Here is a 14,368-nt window from a genome sequence, read left to right on the forward strand (position 1 = left end):
CAAGCTATAAAGCAGTGGCTGTATTTCAAAACATGGCCAACTACCACCTAGACCACATTTACTGCAAGTTGTACCCCTCTTCCATGACACTGTGTATGTATGTTTTGTTTCAGACTGAAAGCTCTCCGAGGCACGGACAGTCCCTTCTTTTGTGTTTGTACAGTGCTTTTGATTGAGGCTACCAGGAAAAAAAAAAAAGTCAATATTTATAAAATTGCAAAGAAAAAAAATTGAGCATTTTAATGGTCATTTAAAAAAGTCCTTATTCTCTCAATCGGTGAGAATTGTGTTTCAAACTGGTTTGAATACTTGACACTCTTAAAAGAGACAACAGTCTATTAAAATGTGAACTAATGTAGAATGTTTACTGTCTTTGAAAACCGCAACTCTCCCAACTTCATGTGTGTCAAAGGTAATAGTCCTATCCACATAGGAATGTGTCATGACCAATAACACCACTATTACCACAGTATACTCCTCTTAAATGGAACAGCCACTTTACTGAAATGTTTCCAAGGAAGCAGTCTAGCCTAATGACACTGAGTACCAATGACTGCTGCTTAACTGGAATATTAGTAAAGGTTCCACTTTTAGAGGGATGTATTCAATTGGTGTTAAGTGGCTAAATAGCTTTCTGCCAGTTATGAAAAAAGTGAAATTCTAAGCTCAAGTTTTAAATACACAAGTTGCCTAATTTTAAAAGTAGGGATAAAAATGAAGTAAGCTGAATATAAAAGTTTTGTCCTTGTGTTTTGATTAGTAGAGTTTAAGTCTTTTCAGATTTTTTAAGTCCATTTCTCTTAATCAGCAGAACCATTTAGTTGGGAAGAAAAACTGTCCAATAGGGGAGTCCCAAATTATGAAAAGATGGAATTCTACTGTAAAATGAAAAAAAAAAAAAAGAATACTAACCTGTGGGTCTGCCAAGAGTCCTCAATCAACAGGATTTGCAAAAGCAGATCCAAGTAAGGTCGAAGTTCATAGGTGTATGAATATGCAACCTTAAAAGAAGTGAAAATTATGTCTCAGAAAAAAATGTTTCTTAAAACATGATGTTGTAATAAAGATAACTGGGGCATGAGTTTGAAATGGTTGCAATATTCATGTTCTGAATACTCAATTCTGCTTCTCTGGCGATCTCTCTCAGACACTATTGTCAATCTGGGGCCTTCGCTTCCCCAGGATGTGTTTGGCAAAACTCCCTCAGCTCTTGGGAATTTTGATTCCTTGGGGTGGTGGTAGCAAGCACTGCACAGGACATGAACCAGGCCCCTTACTATATGTTGCACATAACCTCCCCTCTATTACAAGATATAAATATTGACATTTCAGCATTCCAGTCAGTTATCTCAGTTGTATAGCATGTGAATCTCCTGAGGAGACAAGACCAGCAGAGAGATTTAAAAAGGAAAGAAACTGACTAAAAATGAAACTAAGAAAAAAAAAAAACCCTCAAAAAATGTGACACCCAAACTCTGAGGGGAGGAAGGTGGGTGAATGAAAATCCTGTGTGAAAAATATAGCTTCAGAGAAGCAGAACAACAAGAAAATATTTTCTATTACAATTCTTGCTTCTGGAGATTAAGCAGCATAAAGGTTATCCCAAAAGAAAAAGTAAACTGCAAATAGCTGCAAAAAGCAGTAATATTAATGTCAATGTTGTTTAAGATACCACTGGACACTCCAACCTATATGATGAATATAAATGTCACAGGGAATAAAACTAGTCCAACTTAAAATAAGTGACATCCAAAAGTAAAACAAAACTTCTACTGGGGTGGGAAAATGAGACCTTCCTTACCTAGGAAAGAGTTTCTAGAGTAGAGCTTGGAATCCAAAACCAGATTCCCTCCTAAGACTGAATCCAAATAAATATGCTTTGTATATGTGTGAGAGGACTATATAGCTGCTTTGCATACCTTTGCAAGAGAGACACGTCAGATAGGCAATGGTCATAGCTTTGACTCTAACCAAGGGAGCCTTGATATGGCTGGCATGAAGATGGAAAGCTAAGTCATTATGAAGGTGCCTGGCAGCAGCTTCATGGTTAGCTTTGCATTGTAAAATAGACTTAAAATAGGGAATAATTTCCTGTTTCTCTTTAAAAGTAGGTGGCCCAAATGGTGTGAAATTTCACAATAAGTTAGTTTGTACTCCCTTCAATTTTCTGTGTAGATTTTGTTTGGTTTCTCTTCATACATTTTTAAAAGGAAGTCTCAAGTTGGGTTCTGGCTGAAAATTTCCCTTGGCAGGCCTAAATTTTCATTGTTGATGACAGACAATGCTTTTTAAGAGCTATCTACAAAGAACCTGCCAGAGAAGTGGGTTTGAGAAAGCCAGTGCAAAGGAGAGGGTTTGTTAAGTGTTGGATTTAAGGTAATTTGTAGCCATTATTCACATTAAAACTGGAAGTTTACATACTGTGCATGCAAGCCTGGTTGATGGGAAGGACCCAACTCTCACAAGCCCAGATGGTTGATGGGAGGGGCCTGGCATGTGAAAGTATGACTGGTTGAAGGGGGTACACATACCCTTTAATCATCCTTTATTAAACTACTACTACACCCAATATCCATAATCAATAGAGTTGGGGGGAAAATCTGGTAAAGGGGTGAATGCCGAAAGATGAAAATGGTGCATGGTCTGTGGTGCACAGTAGTTGTGGTAAAGGTTAGGTGGGTGCTTGTGAGTGGAGTGTAGGTACCATTAGGCAGCTTAACTTTGGTTTCTTTGCTTGTGTGTGTTTGGATCAGGCATACTGAGTGTGTAGGAACCCTAAGTGCTTTACAATGGACTTCATGTATTAATAACAAAAAAGATGCATGATACCTAGTTAGACACAGTCCTTTTAGTAACAACACTGCCCAGTGAATTGCTGCCAAAGGAAACTAAGTAGGGTGGACTTTCTAAGGGTTTTAGTTCACTTCAAATAATCCCCCCTAAGATCTTTTGGCATCAAGCATATGAAGAATGTTCTCACTGGAATGGGCATGCCAGCTAAAAAACAGTACTGAACAGATGACCTAGCAGGTACACTGAAGTTTTGCAACATACTGACTGGAAACAAAAAAGGATACTTGAAGACATGAATCAATGAAACTGCAGCTCCTTTGCTGACTGTGGCTAGAAGGGAACTAGACAGTTTGTTGGTGGTGACACACAAAGGCCAGTTTGATCTGGTTGTGCTATATCCTGTTATCATTGCCGTTGGGGCTCCTAATTTTTAGGATCTGGGGGAAATTCTACAGTACTTCAATATGAAGCCCCAAGAGAAAATCCTAGCAGAAGGCATCCAAAGAGAAGTTTATTTATCACATATCAATACAATTTCTCACATGGATATCACCTCTCCCTATATAGCATATTTTTACACTTACATATGCCCAAGCTTATCCCATCTGCTTCCCTGATTTTTATTTTATTTTACCTGCCAGAGAAGTTCACTTAGGACAGTGGAAGAGAACTGAGGATTTTCCCAACAACAGAAACGAAGCAATTTGATGGTCTCTTCTGAGTTGCTGCAGTCTTCAATAATTTTCTTCACATAGCTAGTTCGTACAAACAAAATGTCTGCCACGTTCTGCTGAAGTGCCATTATAGGTTGCGATAAATTAGGATCACCATAAGGGTTTGAAAGTGGGGGATTACCTGGAACAAACAATTAATACTGATGAAACAGTATTTTTTAATATAAACAAATACATATTTAAACTCTGGGACTAACAAATGAAAGACACATGGTATAGTCAATGGAAAGACTTAAAATAAGATACTGAACTTACAATAAACTATCCCCTCTGTGAAAAGTTCTCTGGTATAAAGAGCTAGATTCTATGACACTGAGGCAGGGGAGTTGTGTGAACTACCTCTTGTTTTGTGGGGCATTACCACAGTCGAGGTCACTGAAAGCATTGGAGCTCCTCTGGTATATAAGGGAATGACTTGTTGGCAGGGTGTCCTCAGTGAGGGCCCTTCAACTTTGGAATACACTCATTGTCCCACTTGTCTAAAATAAGCCCAAATCTGTTTAATTTTAGAGCATGCTGCAAAATCCAACTGACAATTGGGAGAAGGGTGTGTGTGATGGTTCGGATGCATATGGTTTTTTTGGAGGGGAGGTGGTCATTGGTGAGGAAGATAAGAGGCGGTGCAGGAACTGAGGTTGGGGGGATTTAGTTCTGTGGACTTGTTTTGTACAGAGAAAAGTTGTTTCTTTGCTCCTGGTGTTTTGGTTTTAGTTGGATTATACTTAGGGTGACCATATTTCCCTATGCTGAGTAAGGGACACCTGGTAAAATCACTCATATTCAAGCGAGTTCAATGGCAATCAGAGATATGCAGTACCAACATTCAAATTAACATCAAGTTGACTGAGCTCCTGTTAAAAAGAAATACTGCATAATACTTTCTTATCTTTAAGGTTTTAGGATTCATATGGGGAGAGGTGACAGAGTGAGTGAGTGAGTGTGTGTGTGTGTGTGTGTGTCTGTCCCCGTCCGACCCTCCCTGCCCAGCACTCTCTGCCCTCCATGCCTGGCTGGGCCCCCGGGACGGACCCGCCTCTCTTGGTACGTGGCGCTGCATCTTCCCGAGGAAACACGGGGGAGGGGGGAGAAGGTGAGCATGCAGGGTCACATGCCCCCTCCCTGATTTCTGCCAGGATTTACACCAGAATGTGGCCAGCAGCAGCCTTTCGGCACGGTGCGAGAGGGAAGGGACGGGACAGGAGCTGCTTCCAGCTGCAGGGGACGGGTGTGTGACCTGACCAGTGTCTTTGCAGAGCTCATCCCTTACCCTCTCCCCCCCACCCCCATGGCTGAAAGCAGCTTGTCCCTTCCTGCCTGCAGAGTGTCGAAAGGCAGCTAACAGCTGCCTCCTGTCCCCAGGCTACAGCGCGGACAGGAAAGGACAGTTACCTGTTTCGTAACTGCCGTTCTTCGAGAGGTGTTGCTCCTGTCTATTCCACAGTAGGTGTGTGCTCACCACGTGCACCGGTGCCGGAACTTTTTCCTTAGCACTACCCATAGGAGGGGAGCACCGCTGCGACCCCTGGAGTGGCGCCTCTATATCGCGCTATAAGGGGAGCTGCGTACTCCCTCCACCCTCGGTTCCTTCTTGCCAGACAACTCCGACAGAGGGGAAGGAGGACGGGATGTGGAATAGACAGGAGCAACACATCTCGAAGAACACCAGTTACGGAACAGGTAACTGTCCTTTCTTCTTCAAGTGATTGCTCCTGTGTATTCCACAGTAGGTGACTCCAAGCTATACCTGACGGAGGTGGGTAGGAGTTTAAAGGTTAGCGGGACGGAGTACCGTCCTACCAAACCCGGCGTCATCCCGTGCTTGGGAGATGATCGTGTAGCGCGAGGAAAAAGTGTGGACAGAGGACCACGTGGCCGCCCTACATATGTCCTGGATAGGGATGTGGGCCATATAGGCAGCCGCGAGGCTTGAACTCTCATAGAATGCGCCTTCACTATAGGCGGCGGGGGAACCCCAGCCAAGTTGTAACACATACATATGCACGAGGTGATCCAGCGGGAAATGCGCTGGGTGGAAACTGATTGCCCCCTCATCCATTCGGCCGACGCAACGAATAGTTGCGAGGACTTCCTGAACGGCCTGGTTCGGTCCAGGTAGAAGGCCAGCGCTCTATGTACGTCTAGCGTGTGTAGGCGGCGTTCCTCGTTAGAGAAATGGGGCTTAGGACAGAGTACTGGCAGGAAAATGTCCTGATCCATATGGAAGGTGGAGACCACCTTCGGGAGAAAGGCAGGGTGTGGACGAAGCTGGACCTTATCCCTGTGAAAAACCGTATACGGGGGTTTCGAGATCAAGGCCCTGAGTTCCGAGACCCGAGGGGCTGAGGTGATAGCCACCAAAAATGCCACTTTGCATGATAGGTGGGACCAGGAACACGTGGCCAAGGGTTCAAAGGGAGGACCCATGAGGCGGGATAACACTAGGTTCAGATCCCATTGCGGGACCGGGGCCCTGGCGTACGGAAATGCGCGATCTAGGACTTTTAGAAAGCGGGAGATCTTTTGATGGGAGAACACTGATTGACCTTGCACCGGAAGGTGGAAGGCCGAAATGGCCGCTAAATGAACCCTGAGGGAGGCAGGAGCTAGTTCTTGAGTCCTAAGGGACAGGAGGTAATCTAGAATAAGCTGGAGGGATGCGGACGACGGGGAGGCACCTCGCTCTCCCGCCCACCTAGAGAACCTAGACCATTTGGCAAGGTACATGTGCCGTGTGGACGGCTTTCTGCTCTCCAACAGAATTCGTTTTACATCCTCCGAGCACCTTCCCTCCTCCTCGTTTAACCATGGAGCAACCACTCATAGACTCATAGACTTTAAGGTCAGAAGGGACCAATATGGTCATCTAGTCTGACCTCCCGCATGATGCAGGCCACAAAAGCTGACTCACCCACAACAGAATCTTCCAGCCTGCGACCCCTGCCCTATGCTGCGGAGGAAGGCGAAAAACCTCCAGGGCCTCTGCCAATCTACCCTGGAGGAAAATTCCTTCCCGACCCCAAATATGGCGATCAGCAGAACCCCGAGCATACAGGCAAGATTCTACAGCCGGACCCTCATTTTACCCGCGATGGCCCGTTAATGCCTAATTGACTAAAATCACATTATCCCATCAAACCATTTCCTCCATAAACTTATCAAGCCTAATCTTGAAGCCAGAGAGGTCCTTCGCTGTCAGGTGGAGCGCTGCCAGGTTGGGGTGGAGAAGGCATTCCTTCTCCTGGGAGAGGAGGTCTGGGCGAAGCAGCAGCCTCTGCGGGGGGGCCGCTAAAAGTTGCAGAAGGGTCCCGTACCAATGTTGACGGGGCCCAATCCGGGGCTATGAGGATAACCCTCGACCGTCTGCCTTTACTTTTTGCAGAACCTTGCCTATCAGTGGGAAGGGAGGAAAGGCATAGAACAGTTGGTCTGACCACCGGAGGAGGAATGCATCCAAGATCGCCCCCCCTTCCGCCCCTGCCCTGGAGCAGAACTGGGGGCAGCGTTTGTTCTGGGCTGGGAATACTGGGGGGCCAACCAAAGTCAGAGGGGCCTCATTCTGACTCTGGCATGTTGCACAACGGATGTGCATGCTGCCACGTGACCTAGGATTTGAAGGCATACCCTTGCCATTGTCACGGGGAAGGCCATGACTGAGGCTACGAGACCTTTGAGTGTCTCAAATCTGTCCCGGGGAAGAGAGGCTGTGGCCTCTAGGGAGTCTAGCAGAGCCCCTATGAAGCGTATGCGCTGAACAGGTACCAATGTGGACTTGGCCTCGTTCACCACTAGGCCCAGACCCGCGCATGTGGACAGGAGAAGTTGCATCTGGGCCTGCACCTGGGACCGGGAGCTGCCCTTGAGGAGCCAATCGTCCAGGTAAGGGAAAATTTGCAGCCCGTTCCTCCGGAGATGGGCTGCCACCACTGCCATGCATTTGGTAAAAACCCTGGGGGCCGCTGAAAGGCCGAAGGGGAGGACCGCAAACTGGTAATGGTCCCACCCTACCAGGAAGCGGAGGAAGAGCCTGTGACTCTTGAAAATATGAATGTGGAAATACGCATCCTGGAGGTCCAGGGACGCAAACCAATCTTCCGGGTCTAAGGAGGGGATGATGGAGGTCAGGGATACCATGCGGAACTTGTAGCGGACCATAAACCTGTTGAGGTTCCACAGGTCGAGGATGGGCTGGAGCCCGCCTTTTACCTTTGGGATCAGGAAGTACCGGGAGTAAGATCCCTTGCCCTGAAATTCCACCGGTACCCTCTCCACCGCACCTAGGTTGAGAAGGCACACCACCTCTTGGTTTAGGAGGGCGGCATGTTCCCGGTCCCCGAGGTCCTCCCGGGGCAGGGGGTAGTGTGGGGGGAGGGAGGTGAACTGCAACATGTAGCCCCTGGAAATCGTGCCGAGGACCCACTGGTCCGACCACTGCACTCTGAACGCAGATAAATGGTTGCAGAACTTTATTAACTGGGGGGCGTCCGTGGCAACAGGCCCGGTGACCCCCCCGCAAAAGAGCCAAAACTGCCTCTTCCCCTGCCTCTTGCCCTTCGAAGGGCCTGGTAGCGGGGCTGAGCGGGACTGACGCTGAGACCTGCGTCTCTGCTCACTCGGTTGCTTAGGAGGGGGTTCATATCTGCCCCCAGCGGGGGGAGCAGAGGTCTGCGGCCTAGGTTTTTCCTTCGCTGGCGGGACATATAGGCCCAGAGTTTGCAGGGTGGTACGGGAGTCTTTCATCCCATGCAGGCGAACATCGGTTTGGTCCGCAAACAGTGCTTTCCTGTCGAAGGGAAGGTCCTGCATCAGAGACTAAGACTCTGCAAACAGACCAGACAGGAGAAGCCACGACGCCCTTCGCATGGATATGGCCGACGCCATAGAACGGGATGTCGTGTCCACCGCGTCCGAGGCGGCCTGGAGGGCTACTTTTGCCGCTGCTGCCCCTTCCTCAACCAGAGCCTTGAACTCTTTCTTGTCTCGCTCTGGGAGAAGAGGCTCGAACTTCGGTAGAGACCCCCACAAGTTAAAATCATAGCGGCTCAACAGGGTTTGGTGATTGGCCACCCGAAGCTGAAAGCTCGCAGAAGAATAAATTTTCCTGCCAAAATAATCAAGTCTCTTGGCGTCTTTGTCTTTGGGGGTGGGTGCAGGCTGGCTGTGGCGTTCCCAATGGTTGACTGACTCCACCACCAGGGAGTTAGGTGCCGGGTGGGAGTACAGGTACTCATGTCCCTTAGCCGGAACAAAGTACTTTATGTTGGCCACACCTTGGTGAAGGAGTAGGGCCACACGGCCTGGTGCCGAGGAGGACAGCACATTGAAAAGGGTGTCCGATGGCTCCTCCATCTCCTCAGCCTGGAGCTGGAGATTCGAGGCTACCCTTTTGAGGAGCTCCTGGTGAGCTTTAAAGTCCTTCTGTATGACGGACGGAGGTGCCGCTATGGTCTCCTCCAGAGCCGGCGAGGGGGCCGGTCCGGCTACCAAGTCGTCGGGAGGTGCCGCTGGTTCGACTCCCAAGACCGAGTCCGGGCCCGGTGCCCGTCGACTTCTGACTCTGTTGAGGGGGGGGACACCGAATAGGTCTGGGACGCCCCGGCGACCGAGCGGTCTCGCCTGGGCAGGCAATTGCAGCCATGGTGCCCATTGACACTATTGGCCCTGCCACGGTGCCCCTTGCCACTGACCGGCTTGGGCGCTGAGCGGTGCAGGCTGTTCTTGGGGCCCGGTGCGGCTCGGGGACAGGCGGCTGGGTGCCGAGGCCGAGGTCGCCGTTGACCGCACGGTGCCGTAGGAACGACGGGAGGGTCTACGGTCGTGCCGGTCTCGAGATCTGGACCTCGACGACGATGAGGAGCGGTACTCAACCGAAGTGCTGCTCTCATAGTCGTCCCGGCAATTGTAGCTACGATGCTTCGATGCCGGTAACGGCCGAGGAGAGCTCCGGCTATGGTGTCTGGCGGAGCGGGCACTCGAGCCCGAGTGTCCATAACGATGGCGTCGGGATCTGCTCCTGTAGCTCCTATCCGAAGAGGAGCGTCAACGCCGCTTGTCTCGATGCCTGTGCTCCCGATGCGGAGTGGAGGACCTTCGAAACTCCTGCGTGGGCGAGTCAACCAGTCTGATTGGAGTGGAGGGCTGACGCGAGCTGTGTGAGGACCTCGTCCAACAGGGCGCACAGTCCTCAGAGCGCAGGCTGTGTCTTGCAGGGGAGGGCTGGTGTGCTCCCAACGGCGGCTTCCCTTGGGACCGGGGGCCCGTCTCGGGCAGCGCACCTGGCACTGGGAGGGAGAGGCTGTCATGTGCGGCCTGTGCAGCCTGCGACATCCTCACCACGGGAGAGGCATGCGCGGACAGGACTGGGCTACTCCGCTCAGCGGGAGTCGGAGGTCTGGGTCCCGAGGGGGATTGTGGGCTGCCCAACTCGGGTCCGGCCTCACCCCTGTCCTTTTGTCGGCGCCGCTGAGTCTTCCCTTGCTTCTTAGCAGGTGAGCGGTGCCGACTGGTGGAGGGCGCCTCGCTCCGCACCGAGGATGCAGTACTCGGTGCAGAGTCCGATTGGCGCGCCGGTGCCAGGGCCAACGCAGATTCCATTAGCAGGGCCCGCAGCTGGATCTCTCTCTCACGTTTCGTTCGAGGCTTGAACGACCTACAGATCTTACAGCGATCGGTTACGTGAGCCTCACCCAAGCAGCGAAGACACTGAGTGTGCGGGTCGCTTCTTGGCACAGAACTGCGACAGGAGTCGCATGACTTGAAGCCTAGGGCATGGGGCATGCCCCGCACCAGGCAACTAACTAAAGAAGTTATCCAGCTGTGGAGAAGATGAGTACTACTAAGGCTACTAGAAGGGCTACAGCAAGACTGGAGCACAAAGTTCTGACTACCTTCACTGGTGGCAAGAAGGAACTGAGGGTGGGGGGAGTGCGCAGCTCCCCTTATAGCGCGATATAGAGGCACCACTCCAGGGGTCGCAGCGGTGCTCCCCTCCTACTGGTACTGCTAAAGGAAAAACTTCCGGCACCGGTGCACGTGGCGAGCACGCACACCTCCTGTGGAATACACAGGAGCAATCACTCAAAGAAGGGATTAAGCCTCAAGAATGAATTGTGCACCAGGGCCCAGGGGAATCTGACTGCAGGGGCTTCATGGAACCTGGCCAGGGAGGTGACTCAGCAGGGGAGGGGGCCTAGGGGACGGAGCAGCCCCACACTCCCTGGGGGCAGGACCCAGGACATGGGGAGGAAGGGAATGAAGAGGGTGCTAAGCCCCTGTCAAGGAGGCTGCGGTGGAGTGGGCAGGTTTGGGGTGGGAACAGGATGGAAATTGCTTCCCTCCCGCCACTCCAGAGCTTATCTGAGGGGTGCAGAGGCTTCCCTGTGCCAGCGCTGTGCGAGGCTTTGGCATATGCAGGGCTCGGCTCCTTCTGGCCAGTGCCCCAGGCAGCAGGATCTTGGGCTTTTCCTGGGGCGCTGGCTCAGCAGAGTTAAGTTTTAGTTACATTTTCATCAGGTATGTCAGTTCAACTCCATTAATTTGAATGAGAAGAATTTAGCCCAGTCTTTATAAACTAAAACATCTAATTGCAATAGGTTTGATATTAATAGTTCCTCTACACCCTCCTAATTGTGTTCTTTTAAAAGGCCTAAATAGACTTAATGGAGAATGATTTGTAGTTTTAGTGGGATATGTATATCAAGATAGGATTTGGCCACTGCAGAATCAGGAAAATCTTTATTGCAAAATGTAAGAAACTGCTAAAATATAATATATAACAACCCCCCTAAGACTATTGCTCCAATAAGTACATTTAATAAAAAGTGAAACACCACATGTACTAATAATTTACTAACTTATAACCAATGTTTTCAATGAAAGAAAACTTGTAAAATTCACTATACCATTGATAGAAGACTGCATACGTGATGACACATTGCAACAACGGATTAGCTGTGACACTACAGTGTACAATTTTCCCAGTTCAGCATACTGATATTTGATTGGAGGGCCTGGGCCTTCATCCAGAGCCACAAGCATGAACGTTGCAGGTACACTTAGTTTCAGAAGTTGTGTCTTTTCTGCTACACCTTCAGAGGGGACAAAAAAATTACACCTCATGGATAGTACTGACAATATGTTTTTATAAGCTTAATTGTTACTGTTCTTATATAGTTGGATTTTTTGGTAAAAAATTCTGAAAATTTTGAAAAAAAGTCATATTTTTCCATTGCTGGTTCTTATTCATGCTCTCAGTTATACATTCCTTCTGGGAGGGAGATGGGGGCAGGGGGAAGAAATTGGACTAGATTCTTATTACGGTTTAGCTGAAAACTGCATATATCATCAGAATTGTGAACAAAAACATTTCCACAATAGTGCTCATTAGTGCTCACATAACTAGAGATCAGTCGCTAAGAACATAAGAACGGCCATACAGCGTCAGACCAATGGTCCATCCAGCACAGTATCCTGTCTTCCAATAAAGGCCAATGCCACAAGCTTCAAAGGGAATGAATAAAATAGGGTGATTATCAAGTGATCCATTCCCATTGTCCAGTCCCAGCATCTAGCAGTCAGAGGCTCAGGGACACCCAGAGCATGGGATTACATCCCTATCTTGGCTAATAGCCATTAATGGACATATCCTACATGAACTTTTTTTTTTTTTTTTTTTTTTTTAAATACTTTTGGCCTTCACAACATCCCCTGGCAATGAGTTCCACAGGTTGACTGTGCGTCATGAGTCTCAACTGTCTCCAATACTTTGCAGAAAGAAAGGTAAAGCCCACTTGTATCAGACTGGGAGAGAATCAGAATCCAAAGTGATCTAAGTTGTAGATCATTACTGGAGTGAAAACATGCCTTACAGTAACTTTATGCTTCATGATAACATATATAACGATCAGTCATTCAGATTGCTGACCACAAAAAACTGACATTTTAAATGGAAAAGATTTATCCAGTTGTGGACAAGCTTAATTAATCAAATCACAGTAAACAACTAAAAATGTCACCAATGAATAAACTGTGCTGACTGACTGAAGCACAAAATAGGTAAGCACTCAAGCCAATCAGAAAGCAGCAGGTCAAGAATGATAGTGAATAGCACCATACTGCATCAACATCAGTCATTAGAAAATTATTAACTTACATTATTTAATGAGTAAACAGCCACCACATATTCAGTACAGTAAAAATAAAGAGCCACTGTAGGCAAACAGTGCCCCAAAAATCAATATCTAGATTTGAAAATAATCTTCTGTTTCCCAAGACTGCAAGGCTTGTTTAAGTCCAATTCTTAAGCTTGGCTCTCTGAATTGGTTGCATGATGTAGTTAGAGTAGGGTGACCAGATGAGGGAAAGAAAAAAATCGGGACACATGGGGGGGGGGGGGGGGGGGGAGAGATAAACAGAGTCAGTCCCTGCCGGCGGTCGAAACGTGGGACACACTCCATCTGGTCACCCTAAGTTAGAGAACCCCTCAAAGTAACTGATTTGCTAAGCTGATTTTTGTCTGAGCATAACTGCTTATCTCATTATAATAAGACCACAGCAACATGATTAGAGTAACAAATTGTGAGACTCATCACAATGCTTAGTCTTTATACAAAGACTTTACACTGTCTAAACACTGTACAAACTTTAATTAACCTCTCTCTCCCCCACCCCTTGAAGGTATGTACTAAAGTTTTTAATGTAATTTAAAATTGTGATATGATGTTCAGCACCTGGAGCAATTTGGCAGGGGGCTATTTGTAAAAACAATATTACTATCACCATTTTAGGATAGAGGAATCAGAGGTTAACTGACTTACTCAAGGTTAGCAAGTCTTCTGCTGACCTGGTATTATAAGTTTATAGTCCCAATCTTTGACTACTAGACCACACTGATCATGCACAGTCTAGTGAGACTTTGGGCAAACCATTTAGCCTCTCTATGCCTCACTTTACTCAACTGTAAAATGGGACATTATTTCACAAAAGCGTTGTGAAGTTTCATACACCCATTGTCAGAAATGTTTTGAAATACTCAGTTGGAAGTGCTACATAAGTACCTAATATTCTTAAAAGTATTAACACCCCCACAATTACAATATGGCCTGCAATTTTTTATTGATCCTGGTAATCTCATTACTTGAGTCAGCATGGTTAGTTTCCCATATGTAAAAACAGAGTGCCTTACAGCAACACCATTAAGCATATTTCATAAACTACTTACCTAGGTTGGCATACATCACAAACAGATTGAAATACTGTTGCAAATGGCGCCCATGCTCAGATACTTCCCTTCTAAGAAGGTTTAGTACTGCTCTCAGCAAGTGATCACTCAAACTTAAGTTATCATAGGCCTGCAAAACAAAAAAGTTCTAACATTAATGGCAGTTCCTGAACAGTTTCCATTCAGTAAATCCATACATGGGAGCTCAATACCTGATTATACTGTCAGCCTATTTAGGTGTCATTTTTCATGCAGCGAACTAGTATAAGGTGAAGCCCTTTTAAAGTGGAATAGTTAAAAAAACAGGTTTATGAAATTCTATGACAGCTTCAATTACTGGGTCCCAAGTGAGAAAAATAAGAATGCTCCACAGTACTTGACAAAAGAAAAATATTCACTGCTTTCCTATTAAGATGCAGTACATACATTGGGAAAGACAAACAAGTACCCAAATTATAGTAGTAGGTTTTTTTTATCAAAAATTTATAATTATAAGAAAAACCCATTCATAACTAGTGAGAAAGGAGGATGGGCAAGCGATATTCTACTAGAAACATAGACTTAAGGGAAAAACAACTGCTTGCATGTATTTTGATCTTCTCCAGAAGTTAAGAACTTAAGATAG

At 47.3% G+C, this 14,368-nt stretch overlaps 1 protein-coding gene across 1 annotated transcript in view; it reads right to left on the minus strand.

Moving 5' to 3' along the window:
- USP9X (ubiquitin specific peptidase 9 X-linked) overlaps window positions 1–14,368 on the minus strand; it is a 219,439-nt gene that overhangs the window by 9,093 nt on the left and 195,978 nt on the right. Inside the window, exons 38-41 of the mRNA XM_065423841.1 lie at window positions 13,744–13,873; window positions 11,426–11,611; window positions 3,428–3,648; window positions 913–1,001 (exon numbers count right to left, since the gene is read on the minus strand). Coding sequence (XP_065279913.1) covers window positions 913–1,001; window positions 3,428–3,648; window positions 11,426–11,611; window positions 13,744–13,873 — 626 coding nt within the window. The remainder of the gene's footprint in view (window positions 1–912; window positions 1,002–3,427; window positions 3,649–11,425; window positions 11,612–13,743; window positions 13,874–14,368) is intronic.

This window comes from Emys orbicularis, chromosome 1 (assembly GCF_028017835.1).
Source record: "Emys orbicularis isolate rEmyOrb1 chromosome 1, rEmyOrb1.hap1, whole genome shotgun sequence".
Taxonomy (NCBI): Eukaryota; Metazoa; Chordata; order Testudines; family Emydidae; genus Emys; species Emys orbicularis.